Source organism: Cupressus sempervirens, chromosome 2 (assembly GCF_028749045.1).
Source record: "Cupressus sempervirens isolate cs-2001-9-10 chromosome 2, ASM2874904v1, whole genome shotgun sequence".
NCBI lineage: Eukaryota > Viridiplantae > Streptophyta > Pinopsida > Cupressales > Cupressaceae > Cupressus > Cupressus sempervirens.
In genome coordinates, this window is record NC_143119.1 from 764716628 (window position 1) to 764734511 (window position 17884).

The window sequence follows — 17884 nt, forward strand, 5'->3', positions numbered from 1 at the left end:
TCTTTGTTTATTTTTCCGTTGAATATTACTTACCATCTTTTGCATTTCATTTACAGGAATATCTGCAGAGAGAGAGGAATGGATCTGCACGGCTTGAAAACTTTGCTTCTGGTCTTCAAATAATTGGACAAAAGGTGACACTTCATCATATATTGAATTACTCTGGGCATTAATAAATTTATCATGTATGTGTGGAAATAACTGGAGTATGGGTGTAGATGGTTATAACTAATAAAATAGCAGGAAAAAGAGAACAGGAATGTGAAGTCAAGTCTGGGCATTCGTGGAAGAATGGAAACCTATATGTTATAGAACATATACTTAAAATGAAAACACCACTTTTACAATGTCATTGGATGGAAATGCTCTTCATGCACTGTGCCTTGTTCTCTTACCTTCATATACTTGCTGGAAAACCTCTATATAGATGGGATAGTGTCGATAAGGTCAATTAAAAATGTCAATTGAAGGCCTATTGATAGAAAGTCAATGTTCTATTGTTGATCAAAAGGGAATGGCTATTTTCAGGAAATATCACCAACACAGTTTATAACTTTATAATATCGTCTTTCATATACATTTTAATGTTTGTGAAATTGGAAGCACCTGTCAATCTCTCCTTTTTGGCAAGTGGTCATTTTCAATGGCTAATATTATATGAAAGCAATTGACTATGAATTATAAATTTTAAATTTGAAACCTTTTTTTTCAGGATGATGAGAGTTTTAGCTAATCACCACCTGGTCAATTCTATCGTAGACCATTTTATGCAGGACTTGAAATCATTCTATAACTGAAAGTTGTTACCAATGGAAATTCAGTTCCATATCATCAGCTATTGGAAATGTTATCTTATATTGCAGGTGCATTAAAGGAAGCTAATTGTTTTCTCGTATTGGGATTATTTATTACAAGAATGTGATACGATTGTGTTGGAAAGTGGTAAGCTACAAAATTTTCTTTGAAATTTGAAACTTACACATTTTAATTGGATCAATGTTGGCCATCCAAATGAGAGTAGAATAAACAATTCACTGCACTTAGCTTATGAAAATCAGGGCTTTTGACGAAAGTCGGATCCTGTTTTCAACTCCAGATTTTCTGAGCACAGTACCTGTTAGGGTCAGGCTCCCCTAACGGCCTCTAAGTGCAATAAAAAAACAGGAATCTGCAATCATGCATTTATTTGTGTTATTAGTAATTTGGAGACGTGTTTTTGTAAGAAAGGATAATGCTGAACTTGGGATGAGTTTGATGATATCAACCAAAAGACTCAGAATATTCCCTTCTGTGGAGCATGCCCATATAGCATGGGTATCCCCTACTCAATGGAAACATGAAGAACCACCTGGAGAAAACCAAGAGCAAATCAACATCTATATGGATCATAAATCCAAGGACAAAAATCCCTGCAAAAATCAAAACCTAATTTTCAACACCAAGAATGAGATAAAAACACAACTGAGAAGACCAAGGGGGAAGCTATATTACCAAGAACTGATGCTGGAAAATGTGAAGTACCCAATCAGTCAATAAAACAAATCACTTTATCAAAATCCCTTTAAGGACAAAACAAATCTTGTGGAGGAAATAGACAGCATTCAAGGCAGCTGACACAATAACTTCTGTAGATCCAAATGAGTATAGAGCAAGAAAAAACCCATTCAATTTAAAATCTGTTGCTGATACTTCCATATCAGCTGCGAGGAGAAAATCTAAGTTCATTGCATTGGTTGGTCAACTCAAGGATGCACAGGTGGCTTTGGCAGATCAACTCAAGAAGAGAATCATGAACATTAAATTGGTGACAGTTATTCGTAGTTCCAACAAGCTATGGAATTTTTTAAGTAAAACTTGTTACAAGGACTTAGGTGGAGATATTTAACTCAATCGGTATTCTATATAATGAACCTTAGCTAAAATATTCCTATAAAATTCTCAGATCTGAAATGCCTGCGAAAACTTTTCCGACAATAAATCACAAAATAGTAAAAGCATGAAATTCTGACAATGCATTAATGAATTTGTACATGGAGTATTGAACTGAATATTTCATTTAGTCCATAATAATTTCAAGCGATTACAAAGATATTTTAAAAATGCCCAAAATTGTAAAATTTCCAATATATTGTTGAAATCCTCCTAGCTAGAAATGCAGATGTAACCTCCATTTAAAGCTTCCCTCTAATAACCAAAGAGTTTTCATTCTTGGATCCAATAGCGAAGACAAGTTCTTGAGGATCAGGGTTTTCTGATGAGCTGAAAAGAGATGCAAACAAATGCAATTGCCTATTTTATATAGAAGTTGAAGGTCTAGCATGGGCCCACCTGTGGTGAAAGCCATTTGAGAGTTATTTTGTGTTTTTCCTATAAAATTTGGCACCATTAGTGTCATCCTTGGTGATTGGTGAATTATTATTTTTAATTGTGGGGTTCTGCTAGAGAGCATGCTAGAAGCAAGAGTTTAGGGAGATGTGTACTCGAAGATGAGTACCGGAGGTCTGGTTCTAGGAGCTCAAGAATTTGTGCATTTCAAAGATTCAGTATTCCACATTCAGGGATTTCCATGCCTAATGGATTCAATGTTGAGAGGGGCTGGGGAAATAGGGTTCTAGACGTAACTTTGAAGTCTCTCCATTTGATATGTCTTTATTTAGTTCTTTGAATATGTTGGGAATGGGATGCAAGGATGCCAAGGTTTGTGAGGATGCTAAGGTTCCAATGTTTGGGTATGCAAGATGGTGGATGGGTTGAAATTGGGCTTCAAAGATACTTGATGTAGGTGAGGATGCATGTCAAGCTTAGAAGATGTCTAGTGCAGGGCAAATGAAAGGAAGGAGTGACAGTGTGAGAAAGTTGGATATCTATCTGTTGCCATGTTTTAGTCTTCCCCTTTTAAAGCTTGAGGTCATTGGTTAAAGTGAGTGAGAGGTGTCTAAGGCTGTTTTAGGTCACTTCTCATCTTTCTCGAAGTACTCTGCTTACTTTGTTTTTCGTGTCTCCTTTGCAATGCATTTACCTAATCTTTCTAAGCAGGTTTCCTGTTTTTCCGATGCACACAGGATTAGGTGATTTAGGCACGGTTGGGGTGTGATATTGCGTCCTCCTAATTAGAAGTGTTCTGTTAAGGATTAACCTAGATAATCCACAGGTCTAAGGGTGCAGATCTGAAAGATCCCTGATAGATGCCCTTGCTGATCTGCTGTAGTTTTTAAATTAATAAACTATATTTTCTTGTGATTTCTTTGATGGTCTTTGAGAATAGACAGAAGTTGCAGAAGGTTTTGTTTTTGTTTTGTGTTTTTTGATAGTTTTCACAATAGTAATAAATAATGAACAATAAACATGAGAGGAGACTGAAAATAAATAAGAACATAGAGCCAAATCAGAATTGCTATAAATCGTACCAGGCAGATTTCTGATTTATAAAGCCAAATAATAAATCCAATGTAGTTCCAAGGAGCTTACATCTAACAATGATGCCAAACTGCTACAAATGGCAGCCGTAAGACTGCAAGGAATCACGTCCCATCTGAAAAAATCAATTTTTAATGCTGAAACCATAAATCTGCAACCTGAATCCACAATAAAGAATGGTGTACTCTATCCCTGATAGCAACACACACTTTATGAAGAATCCAATGCCAATAACTGCTGAGGGCTACATCCCAGCCAATCCAAAACTTGGGGTTTGCGTCCCAGATGAAGAATTGCTCGCTCAGAGCCAATTTACAAAAACAAGTTTTTCAATATGCAAAAGATAATAAGAAATTAGGTCTCCATTTCCTTATATCCCCTTCCAATTGTAAATTGAACCCTAAAGGGAAATTAAAGTTTGCCCTTTAAATAAAATATAATAAAATAACATTTTTCCAATTAAAGTCGTCCATGCTATAGGAAAAACATTAATTTATTAAAATTCCATAGCTGAAGGCACCAAAAAGTCTACAGATAGTAAAAATCATGTATAATAATTCGAGGCCTTTCCAACGAGCTATAACACATAGGTGTACCTGATCAACTGAAGCCAAAATCCCCTTATTACTCCAAAATGGTTATATTATTAACCTTATTTTAATTTATTTAATCACAAACTTAGGAAATATTTAAATATATTAAAATATTTTTCAAATGGTCCCAAAAGGCCCAAAATGACCAATCAAACATGAATCTGACCTTGTCACCTGTCTGTGACTGATGCCGAACAAGATGGGTCAACTGGTAGTCCATTCCTAAAATCTAGGGATGCTCCTAAAAAGTAGGAGATTGCCCCAATCAACCAAAATTGAGTCCCAATGACTCTCCCTACTGTGTGCACCTCTGAGAGAATTGTCACTGAACTGGGTGTTCCTCCTAGAAAATAGGATATGCACTCTAAGTCTCCAAAACGTTCGCCGAGGTCTCCAAATGCCTCCTAGACCACTCCTAGTCAATCCTTACAAATTAGGAATCCCTCCTAAATTGTAGGAAACTGTTGTCTACTGCTCCAAACTACTTGGGAAGCTCATGCATGACTCTCAAAGCCCCTGGGTTGGTTCCCTCTATGCTCTGCTAGCCTATGGGAACCAGATAATAGACCAACCTTGCTAGAAATGTTGTCACTAAGGAAGGGCAAAAATTGGGGACATAACAGTCCTCTCTTCCCAAAGATTGCTTGTCCTCAAGCAATGTCAATCCAACTCCACAAACATTAGGCAAGTCCATACCATAACCAAGAATGATCCCAGGGTCCCAAGCCATCCTGGAAGGTTTGTAGTTCCATCTTCTAGAAACACTATCCTGCACTGCACCCAAACAAGTAACCTCCTGGAAACCCGCTGAAGGAAGAGCAATCAAATACTGTACCAATTCTGTCAACTCAATGAATTGCTCTTCGAAAGAACCAAATTGGAACACTAAGGTGGAAACTCTTGTAAGCCTACATTGGCTTCCACATCCTCAACTATTGAACTGCAAATCCAAGTGATTCTAGGATTCCAAATCCCCCTCAAAAGGGAACCACCATGCTGATGCTTCGTCACTCTGATATAAATATTAGTGAACCACAAGTTGTGAAGCAATTCATTAGGACCCTGAAGCACCAATGTATCAATGAAACCAGGGCTTGGATCCCAAACCAAAATACCAAATGTGCTGAATGAGATGAAAAAGTATCTCAACCGCACTTCATGAAACATACATACAATGAAGTAGACCAGCAAGGTTTGAAAGTGAACTCCCATAAACCAGTATTCCAACCCAAATGACCACCTAACAATGCTGCTATAATTCTGACCAGCAACTCGAATGATATCATAGACGTCATCATACCAATGCCAAACAACAAATGTCCCAAAGAAACACTCCTCAATGCCCTCATACTGAATCATGGATGTAGTCAATGCCAAGTCAAGTAGTAAATGATTCCAGCTTGGACAGCCACTTGTCCATAAGGAATCAAAGACTATGGAATCACCAATCAACAAGGATACCACTGCCATATCAATGGATGTAGATGACAAACTTGAAGATGAAGTATGTATGCCATCATGAGAAAAACCAAAACATGTGTCATTTGTACCCAACATTGTAGGATTATTAATTCCTAAATCCCATATCGATCTGAGAACTGTTGCTCCACCCAACCACTGCGCTACTTTGATGTAAAAATTTGTATACCAAAAGTGAAGCAACTCAATATGAATCCACTGAAGAAATGTCCAACACATGTTGATACCAAGATCCCAAATCTTTGCACTGACACATCCCTCTCGCATGTTGATACTCATTATATTGCTGTTGTGAAACTGTACCTCATCTAACCAACTAAGAACTTCACTCCAAATGAAGCCACAATTACTACCAACAACGAATGCTGTTAGGAATTCACAAATGAGCCAATCATCCACAAGGAAAGTTTGTTGAATACTTTTTCAACTCTTCCAAACAGTTGCTGCAACTTTACCTATATTTCCACAAATTAGTCTGCCTTCATTAAAGGTTGTTAAGTAAATGTTTTGTTTAACCATGTAACCAACGAAGTCCCTTATATTCTGATCTTGAAAGCCCAATGTAATATTTAAAAAGTCTGAATCTTCAATCAAAAGGTACATCGCTGCCCTATCATATGGAAGAGGTGATAAACCCATTGATGATTGAGAGATGTTTCTAATTCTCAACAAAGACAGGCTCTTTGTGGCTGGTCCACTAGGTATGCAACTTAATATGTCATCAACTCTTGGTAGGGAAGGATCAACTTCACACTTGAACACCCCAACTTGAATGTAACCAACCCAAGGTTCAAAGTTTGACTCATGAGATGAAAGAGAATTGCTGTTCAAAGTCAAAAAATCAAAAGTATGTTCATACCTTTCCACAATGTTTTTGCAGTCTTCTCTTGCCTCTCCTTCCAAGGTAGGTGACTCCTCCAAAGGTGCTGGTCCATGGGGTGTGTTCAAATGAATATAACATGTCCCATTAACTGCCTTAGCTGCCCAAAATTTGATCCATACCTCTATCTCCATAACTGATATGTTTTCCATTACTAACAAACTCCAAGGCGTGGTATGCCAAACAAACCAAACATTATCAAAATGCAATATCTTCTTAGTAAGCAGCCTCTTAGTCTCCCTAATCATCTCTTTAAGACAAGATGCTTCATATGATCTTAACAATTGTCCTTCCATTGTAGATGATGCATGACTAACCAAATCAAAATCAATAATGTTCCATTCCACACAAATGAAAATAACACTTGTGGCTGGTCCATCAAGTGTGAAACTAATATCATCATTGTTTGGAGCCTTTAAGGGGCTCTTTAAAGAGGAACGTCATAAACTTCATGATGCAAACTAGACCAAACTGAGTTTTCTAAATCATAACTCTTTTCCTCTTCACACATCTCAACATGCTCTTCTTGTGGACTTACCTCAAGAAGCTCTTCCCTTGTATGCTCAACATCCTCACTTTCTTCCCTTGGAAGAAATAAGGATCTAATGTATGACTCTCTTTGTCTTCTTGCATTATCAAGCTGATTGCATCTTTCCTTGACCTCTTGTAAGTGTTGTCTTGCTTGGGCAGCAAACATCTTGGCCTTCTTAGCTCTATGTGACCATCCATTGCACGTCTCTTGAGCCTTTTTCACATCTTCCTAGGTGGGGTAAACACAATCAAAACCTTTGTGGTTTGAATCCACAATATAAATCTCATGTGCAACACACTTAACCTGAGTACCATCATAGGAAGACTCAACAACCTCATTACCTTCATGTGAAATGGATGATACCACATGACTAGAGCTACTATTGCAAAAATTAGAATAGGTATCAAACCTTGGAGACATGCTTTCAGCATCCCTAATGGACTGATCCATGATTGTAATCTCTTCTATTTTGTGATCAACTTGATGAATCAATGGTGTGCTATGTGTCTCCTCCTGATCTAGAGTTATTTCTTCTTTAGGAATCCCACATGATGACTGATTTTTGTTTTCCATAAGCTACAACTCAAATGATAACACATCTTCATGCCTTTCTTCTGCATACCCTGCAAGTGACTGATCCATTATGGTGTTTTTATCATGAACATGGATAGGTTGACACAAATCTTCTTTCTCACATGAAAACATATCATCAACTATGGCATGGTATTCCTTTTTTGCAAGCTTAACCTTATGACAAATTTTTGGATGCATGTCAATGTAATATTTGAAATGAAAGTTCTCCCTAACATATTGAGGAAGAGTATTATACTCCTCAAGTATGCTAATTACTTCCATTTTCCTCTCTAGTGGCAATGGATCATTTCTAGAAGAAGATGATGATCCACTAGCATGTCCAAATTTTCTTGACATAGAATCATTGAACTGCTGCAATTGAAGCTTGAATTTTTGTTTTGACTGTTCCCATTCTTTCCACAGGGTTATATCTCTTAACAATTTTTCCATAATGAACTATCACGCTAACCAACTGAAACTAACATGCCAGAGCAAAAATCGACCTTGTACTGCTAATATGAATTATCAAAACTTTTGATCCAATACCCAGATGCCAAAATGAATTATCAAAATTTTTTAGCCAATACCCAGATGCTGAAATGAATTATCAAAACCTTTTATCCAATACCCAAATGCCAAAATGAATTATCAAAACTTTTAAGCCAATACTCAGATGCTGAAATGAATTATCAAAACTTTTTATCCAATACCCAGATGCCAAAATCTGTTGTGACAATTTCTCACAAACCCTACAGGCTGGCAGGATGTAGGCTCTGATACCACTGAAAGATCCTTGATAGATGCGCTTGCTGATCTGCTGTAGTTTTTAAATTAATAAACTATATTTTCCTGTGATTTCTTTGATGGTCTTTGAGAATAGACAGAAGTTGCAGAAGGTTTTGTTTTTGTTTTGTGTTTTTTGATAGTTTTCACAATAGTAATAAATAATGAACAATAAACATGAGAGGAGGTTGAAAATAAATAAGAACATAGAGCCAAATCAGAATTGTTATAAATCGTACCAGGCAGATTTCTGATTTATAAAGCTAAATAATAAATCCAATGCAGTTCCAAGGAGCTTACATCCAACAATGATGCCAAACTGCTGCAAATGGCAGTCGTAAGACTGCAAGGAATCACGTCCTAGCTGAAAGAATCAATCTGTAATGCTGAAACTATAAATTTGCAACCTGAATCCACAATAAAGAATGGTGTACTCTATCCCTGATAGCAACGCACATTGTCAGAAGAATCCAATGCCACTAACTGCTGAGGGCTACGTCCCAGCCAATCCAGAACCTGGGTTTTGCGTCCCAGATGAAGAATTGCTCTCTCAGAGCCAATTCACAAAAACAAGTTTTTCAATATGCAAAAGATAATAAGAAATTAGGTCTCCATCTCCTTATATCCCCTTCCAATTGTAAATTGAACCCTAAAGGGAAATTACAGTTTGTCCTTTAAATAAAATATAATAAAATAACATTTTTCCAATTAAAGTCGTCCATGCTATAAGAAAAACATTACTTTATTAAAATTTCATAGCTGAAGGCACCAAAAAGTCTACAGATAGTAAAAATCATGTATAATAATTTGAGACCTTTCCAACGAGCTATAACACATAGGTGTACCTGATCAACTGAAGCCAAAATCCCTTTATTACTCCAAAATGGTTATATTATTAACCTTATTTTAATTTATTTAATCACCAACTTAGGAAATATTTAAATATATTAAAATATTTCTCAAATGGTCACAAAAGGCCCAAAATGACCAATCAAACATGAATCTGACTTTGTCACCTGTCTGTGACTGATGCCGAACAAGATGGGTCAACTGGCAGTACATCCCTAAAATCTAGGGATGCTCCTAAAAAGTAGGAGATTGCCCCAATCAACCAAAATTGAGTCCCAATGACTCTCCCCTACTGTGTGCACCTATGAGAGAATTGTCACTGAACTGGGAGTTCCTCCTAAAAAATAGGAGATGCACTCTAAGTCTCCAAATCGTTCGCTGAGGTCTCCAAATGCCTCCTAGACCACTCCTAGTCAATCCCTACAAATTAGGAATCCCTCCTAAATTGTAGGAAACTGTTGTCTACTACTCCAAACTACTTGGGAAGCTCATGCATGACTCTCAAAGCCCCTGGGTTGGTTCCCTCTATGCTCTGCTGGCCTATGGGAACCAGATAATAGACCAACCTTGCTAGAAATGTTGTCACTAAGGAAGGGCAAAAATTGGGGACATGACAAGATCGTACCTGGCTCTTCTCCTTATATATTCTCAATGAATGGCATTTGTAATAATTTATATATGCTCTATAGGTGCCGGCGATCTGGAGGTAAATGTTTTAGTTTGTCCTTGACTAATTTTAGTTAGATCTAACTAACATTTGTCTTATGGTCGCCGACTTAGGGATAATTAATTACTAATTATATGCTAAGGGTTATGTCCCTTAAGGGACATACCCTCTAAAGAGAATATATAGGTGGGTTGTGAAAGCAGTTTGGAGACACATAGAACACATACAATCTGATCTTCAAGCATTCATATTCCCACAGGTTCATAGCAGCAGTTTTATCATTCAAGTTTGTGAATACAATCGGGATCTGCAGTTCTCATATATATTGGCCTATATATAGACCTGAACATATGAATTGTACCAAGATTCATTCTAAGCCTAACTCGGTTCTGATCTTGAAGTCTGATTTAAGTCTCAGAATCTGCAGAATTGTACATGGTATCAGAGCCCTGTTATCAGATCTAGGGCTCTGCAGATTTTCAATTATCAGACCTGTTTATATTCAGTAGTTGTCTTCCATTTCCAATGGCGTATACAATCAGGCTTGAGGACAGATTCAATGGAAAGGAACACTTTGAAGCATGAAAATTCAGAATTCTAATGATTCTAGAAGAAAACAATGTTAAACAATTTGTTGATGGAGCATCCAAAAAACCACTAGTTGAACCTCACAAATCCATATGGACCAATGGAAATAGAAAAGCCATTCAAATCATTTTGGATGGAGTTAAGAATGATATCGTACCTATGCTTACGAAACACCAAACTGCCTACAATATGATGAACGTATTACGAAATGCTTTTGAGATAAACAATGCAACTAGGGTCCTTGCATTAAAAAGACAACTGAATCACATCCAAATAAAGAAAGGAGAATAAATAAACTCTTATTTCCTAAGAGTTGCTGGTATTAGAGATGAATTGTCAAGCATAGGAACCATCATTAATGACATCAAACTAATGCTCATGGCCATAGATGGTTTGCTAGAATCATGGGAAAGTTTTGCACAACGAATAAGTGCTAGAGATCAATTTCCGGACTCTAACAAGCTCAAGAATGATCGTCTTCAAGAAGAGTCAAGAAAGCTAAAGAAAGGAGGAAAATTGAAAGTAGAAGATGAAGAACTTCACCTTCTTAATGCAAACTCCTATAAAGGCAAGAAAAAACACTTAAAGAAGAAAAGGGGAAATCAGAAAAATGGAAAGCCCAAGAAAGATCTATAAAAAATAAAGTGTTTCAAATGTGAAAAATTTGGACACTATAGATCTAATTGTCCAGAAAACTCCAAACAACAAGTGAATTGTACAAATGTCGTTAGAGAAGAAGAATCTTATGATCCAGAGAATCATGATTTGTATTCCTCTTTATCAAATGAAATCTCAAATAAGGCATGGGTAATAGATAGTGGATCTTCCAAGCATATAACTGGATACAAAGAAACTCTAGATTCCTTATCAGAGAAAGTTAACGGTGAAGTTACTATTGATGATAACTCTGCACACTCAGTTGAAGGAATTGGAAACTGCACTTTGAAACTAAAAATAGGAAATACACTTCTTCTTAAAGGTGTACTCTATGTACCAAGGATTAAAAGAAACCTAATCTCTATAACAACACTTGAAGATGATGGACACAATGTGGCATTCGTAGATGGCAAAGTATTAACTTGGGCTAAAAACTCCTCCATCAAGAAAGCTAAGTTAATTGGTCAAAGAAAGGGATATTTGTATTAATTGAATATAGAATCCAGTCGATCCATTCAAGCCCTAGTTCACGAAGCTAAAGATTCAAATGAAATATGGCATAGAAGATTAGGGCACCTAAACTTTAAAACCCTATTTGCTATGGAAAAGATGGTTACTGGATTACCAAAATTAAACAAAGATCACCCTAGTATTTGCAAAGGGTGTGCCCTGGGTAAAAGTACTAGAAGTCCTTTTCATGATAGTACTAGAAAAACAAATAATGTACTAGAATTAATTCATTCAGATTTATGTGGACCCATGTCCGTTCCCTCGCTTGGAGGATTCTAGTATTATGTCTTGTTCATAGATGAGTTCTCTAGGAAAACATGGATTTATTTTTCAAAATGCAAAGAATTAGAAGAAATCTTACAAAGAATTAAAGAATTCAAAGCATTAACTGAAAACTTTTCAGGACATAAAATTAAAACCCTTAGAACAGATAATGGAGGAGAATATACCTTAGACTTGTTTAAAAATTTATGTAAAGAATCAGGGATCAAGAGGGAGTATATTGTTCTTTATAATCCTGAACAAAACAGGGTAGCTGAAAGGAAAAATAGGATAATTATAGAAGCTGGTAGGGCTATGATTTTTGACCAAAATCTAGAATACTACCTTTGGGCAGAAGCCTCTTGTACTGCTGTATACATTCAAAACAGAAGCCCTCACTCCTATCTTAAAGATAAGACCCCTGAAGAAGTATTTACTAAAATAAAACCTGATATAAGTCATCTCAGAATCTTTGGGTGTCCTATATACATTCATGTTCCAAAAGAAAAGAGAACCAAATTAGAACCATCTGGGAAGAAAGGTATCCTTGTAGGGTATAGTGAAACTTCTAAAGCATATAAAATTTTCATACGTGGACAGAAAATTATTGAACTTAGCAGAGATGTAATCTTTGAGGAAGATCTTGCATTCAAAAGAGCCTTAAATTCCAATGAATCTTCTCCTTTATCAAATTCTGAAAGAATTAGTGAATCTGAATCCCAGAGGGAGAACCTAGAATAGGTCGAAAATGGAAATATGAACATTGAGGAAAATTCAAACAAAAGACCACTTTGGGCCATAAAAACAGTTGAAGCAGCTCAAAATTTTGCTGCACCTTCAGGATCAATCAGAGAAAGTAAAAGACCTAAAAGATTCTCTGGTTATACAACAAATATGATTTATTTATCGAAAATAGAGCCAACCAATCCTTTTGATGCTATTAAACATCCAGCCTGGAAAGAAGCAATGACAGAAGAATATCAATCAATTATGAAAAATGATGTTTGGAAAATAGTTCCAAGACCAAAAGGAAAATCCGTTGTTTCTTCCAAATGGATATTCAAGATAAAGCATGCAGCTGATCGGAGTATTGAGAAATATAAAGCTAGATTTGTAGCCAGAGGTTTTTCTCAGAAAGAAGGGATTGATTATGAATAAACCTTTGCTCCTGTTGCCAGATATACTACCGTTCGAGTTGTCTTAGCAATTGCCGCATCTAAGAGATGGAAGGTACATCAGATGGATGTAAAGACGACATTTCTCAATGGAAAGATTTCAGAAGAAGTCTATCTGGAGCAACCAGAAGGATTCAAAACCCATGATCCTAACGCCTTTGTATGCAGACTCGAGAAAGCTCTTTATGGGCTTAAACAGGCTCCCAGGGCCTGGTATGAAAGGATTGATAAATATCTCACCGGTTTAGGATTCTCTAAAAATGAAGCCGATCCAAACATATACTATAAAAGAGATAAAGATGGTATAGTAATATTGATATTATATGTTGATGATTTATTAATCAGAGGTGATGATCATCTTATAGATCAGTGCAAGACTTGGGTCTTCGAGAGGAAAGACTTGGGTCTTCTTCATTACTTCCTAGGATTGGAAGTACGACAAAATGTTGATAGTATCATACTGAATCAAGGAAAGTACACTTTAGATAGTTTGAAGAAATTTGGAATGTGGAATTGCAAGTCTATGTCCTCTCCAGTGGAGACCAATTTGCATAAACTTAAAGAAGTAGCTGCAAAATCACCTTCAATAGATTCTACTCTTTACAGGCAGATGATTGGGTCCCTAATGTACTTAGTAAATATAAGACTTAATATTTGCTATGCTGTTCATGCCTTAAGTCAGTTTATGTGTGAACCTAAGGAGATTCACCTAGTTGCTGTTAAATACATTATGAGATACCTACAAGGCACTCTTAATTATGGACTCAAATATGATAAAGTTGCTTTAGACTTGCATGGATTCACTAATTCAGATTTGGGTGCAAGTGTTAAAGATAGAAAAAGCACTTTAGGATGCTGTTTCAGTTTAGGATCAGCAATGATTTCATGGATATGTAGAAAGCAGTCTTCAGTAGCTCAGAGCTCCACAGAAGCTGAATACATTGCAGCAGTAATGGCCTCTCGAGAAGCAGTATGGTTGAGGAAGTTACTTGTGGGATTATTTGGGCAAGCCATGAATCCTACGATCATTCATTGTGATAATCAAAGTCCCATCAAGCTCTCAGTGAATCCAGTTTTCTATGACAGATCCAAGCATATTGAAATTCCTTACCATTATGTTAGAGATATAGTAGACATGAATTATGTTAAATTGGAATACATTTCTACTGTAGATTAGACAACATATATACTCACCAAACCTCTATCTAGAGTAAAGATAGAACATTTCAGAAAGAGACTTGGTATGGTTGAGTTGTAATTCATTTCTACTCTTTGATTATTAATAAAATAATAAATTTTATTTTGTTAGGCTATTGACTGTTATGGGCTCCACCATATGTAGTCATTATATAAGAGGTGACAATCTCTAAAATAATGAATACTTGTGCAAAAGACATTATGAGAGGTGACGATCTCTTCGATAATGTCCTAACAGTAGATTTTACTGTAAGATCCAGGTGAATTTTAGAGCGTCTTGTGACATTGACATTGCTATGTTCATGGGTCACAAATTGGATAAAGGAAGAATTCTAGAAATTCTTCGGGTTTATCTTGTATTCTGGTAGATCTTAAATTTAGGATCTAGTTGTGATTTAGAAATACTAGTTTCTATGAGTCACAACATGTGTCTTATCACTAGTAGCAGTGATTTTTCATATCACAGGCTTATTAATATGACTTTGTATTATGTGTTCTATGATATTACGCACTGAGAAGAGATAGACAGATATACAGTATTAATTCTTGCTTAACATTTGTATTGATGTTGCTAGATACGATATCACTCTATAGGATTATCAGGTTAAGAGGGAGTCTTAAGGATCTAACCTAGATAATCCATATGTCTAAGGGTGCATATCGTACCTGGCTCTTCTCCTTATATGTTCTCAATGAATGGCATTTGTAATAATTTATATATGCTCTATAGGTGCTGGCGATCTAGAGGTAAATGTTTTAGTTTGTCCTTGACTAATTTTAGTTAGATCTAACTAACATTTGTTTTATGGTTGCCGACTTAGGGATAATTAATTACTAATTATATGCCAAGGGTTATGTCCCTTAAGGGACATACCGTCTAAAGAGAATATATAGGTGGGTTATGAAAGCAGTTTGGAGACACATAGAACACATACAGTCTGATCTTCAAGCATTCATATTCCCACAGGTTCATAGCAGCAGTTTTGTCATTCAAGTTTGTGAATACAATCAGGATCTGCAATTGTCATATATATTCGCCTATATATAGACCTGAACATACGAATTGTACCAAGATTCATTCTAAGCCTAACTCGGTCCTGATCTTGAAGTCTGATTTAAGTCTCAAAATCTGCAGAACTGTACATGTTCTGCATTTTATTCTCGGATATCTGGCCTAATATCTCATATCCTTTGGATTCCGAGCTGTCCAGCTAACTTTCCCCTTGTGCGAAGTAGATCAAATGCGAATCTGAAGCATGAAGCCATGACAATGAGTAATAAGTTGAGAATATGGTTTTGTCTGCACCCAAAGTCCTGCGAAGTTGTGGATAGATGCCAGGGTGAGTCTCATTCAGATTTGTTGAGATAAGATCAAGTATTACTAGGGAAAACAGGTCCATGGTTTTTTTCCAAATGTTCATGGAAATGACGTCGTTTCATTCTGTTTCCGAGGCTATATGTACTTGAGCCTAATCTCAGTTCAAATGATCAAATAAGTGTGAGCATAATGTTGAAAGAACTATTTAATGGCTCGTAACCAGGAAGGCATGCTTGAGATTTAACTTCGAGGCCATCTGAAATGATCTCTGCTGGATTGGAATAGAAATATTGGATTTGGACTAAAGGTAATTTCGTCAAACAATTGTCATGAAATTTGTTACTGATGTGTTACTGTAGTAAGTTAGTAACTATTAACAGAGATGGTATGCAGTAGATTACTAAAGTAATAAGGAAATTGAGTTCTTCAATCATATTTCTAAATGGAGTTCAATACATTAATACTGCAATAAGGGATGGTAGATATGTTAACAATTCAATCATCTGTACTACAATGATCTAATGACAGCATTTTGCGAACGTACAATGTTTAAGAGTGAATAATGATTAACATACAGTCCTATTGCTGGAGTGCGTATCAACTAGAGAACTGATTCAATTCCAAAATTACTCCCAACGCTCGCATCCCGGTCCCAAATGCTGCCTGCAACCTATCATTTGCTAGCCCCGACTGCACTGCTCATTCAATCCATTTTCTTTGTTGTCGCCATGGCTGGAGTACTAAGTTTTGACTAGGCTGAATGTGATGACGTTCACAACGCCGGCTGCTATATTCTTATTACCACCTAACATAATGCTCTTCTTTCCTGACACAACACCCTCAATGAGGTATACCTGCTATTATTCCCGTCCAACAATTTTTGTAGGTGATCTCTCATGTAGAATATAATAGATTGCTGCCGCTAAGTTTCTTACTCTCAAAAGCTATGGGATGGCGATCCTGCATCAAAACTACCCCGATTGCGCTCCTTGAAGCGTCACTCTCCAAAACAAAGGGTCTAGAAAAATCAAGAAGTGCCAAAATTGGGCATGTGCTCATCACCCATTTCAGTCTATCAAAGACTGCCTTTGAATCCTCTATGCATCTAAATGCCCCTTTCTGTGTCAGATTGGTAAGGGGGACTGCTACTTGGGTAAAACCTTTGGCGAATCGCCTGTATTAAGAACAAAGGCCAAGGAAGCCCTGCAACTCAGATACATCTCTTGATGGTGGCCAATCAAGGATTTCCTATATCTTTTCTTGATGTACCTCAACTCCCTCTGCACCAATCACGTGACTAGATAGAGAATCTCAGTTAATCCAAATTCGCACTTAGACTCCTTTGCAAATAAAGAGTGTTCTTCCATGAGGCTAAGGATCTCATCTAGGTGCTGCAAATGTTCCTCCCAAGTTCTGCTAAAGATCAATAGGTCATCAAAGAATACCAACACACTCTTTTGTAGTTTCTTTTTGAAGATGTGGTTAAAGCATAACTGAAAAGTGGCTGGTGCATTAGTGAGCCCAAATAGCAGCACCAAAAACTCAGTGTCTGTAATGGCATTTGAAAGCTGTCTTGTGCACATCCTCCTTTCGGACTCGTACCTGATGGTATCTTGATCGAAGAACTATCTTCGAGAAATAAACAACTCCATGAAGCTCATCCAGTAACTCATCAATGTGGGGAATCAGATACCTGTTTTTAATGGTTCTCTTATTAAGGGCGCGGTAATCAATACACATCCGAAGGGTGCCACCCTTCTTCTTAACCAACACCACTGAAGAGGCAAAAGGGCTGAAACTGGGCCTTTTATGTCTCATATGTAGTAGCTCCTTAATCGTCTTCTCTATTTCTTCCTTGTAATGCTTGGGGTGACGATAAGGAGTGGTAATGACGGGTTTGGTGCCCTCCTCTACCTTAATGATGTGCTCAAACCCTCTATCTGGTGGAATACTTGAGGGTAAATCCTCAAATACCTTCCTGCATCGTCTGGATGTCACAATGGTACTGATACCCTGTATCCCGTGTCTCCTTAAAAGAGATGAAACACTGCGACACCCACTCAATATCATCGTGCCTCAAAATGGCTTCCATCTTGTGAGCTGTTATCAACCTGGGTCCACTATCTGGTATAGCCTTTAGTACTATCAACCGATCACCCTCTAAGAATTCCAGCTGCATTGTCTCGTGATCAAATGTATGCCTGTGGAGAGTCCTTAACCATTGTCTACCCAGAATGGCATCCAACCCATCTAGATCAACAACATAAAAATTAGTCCCTAAAAGATAATCATCAAACTGTATCTGAAGACTGGACACTTTCTTTGTGCAACTCAAAATTTCCCCACCTGCTACCTTCACTTCGAACTTGGATATGTCGACTGTCTGCAATCCTCTCTTAGATACC

General features: G+C 37.0%; 1 protein-coding gene across 2 annotated transcripts in view; it reads left to right on the forward strand.

The window, feature by feature from the left end:
* The window catches only part of LOC149575692 (uncharacterized), a 228605-nt gene that overhangs the window by 149563 nt on the left and 61158 nt on the right, over positions 1-17884 (forward strand). For both annotated transcript variants that reach the window (XM_089815445.1, XM_089815446.1), the window contains exon 20: positions 57-134. In XM_089815445.1, coding sequence (XP_089671571.1) covers positions 57-134 — 78 coding nt within the window. The remainder of the gene's footprint in view (positions 1-56; positions 135-17884) is intronic.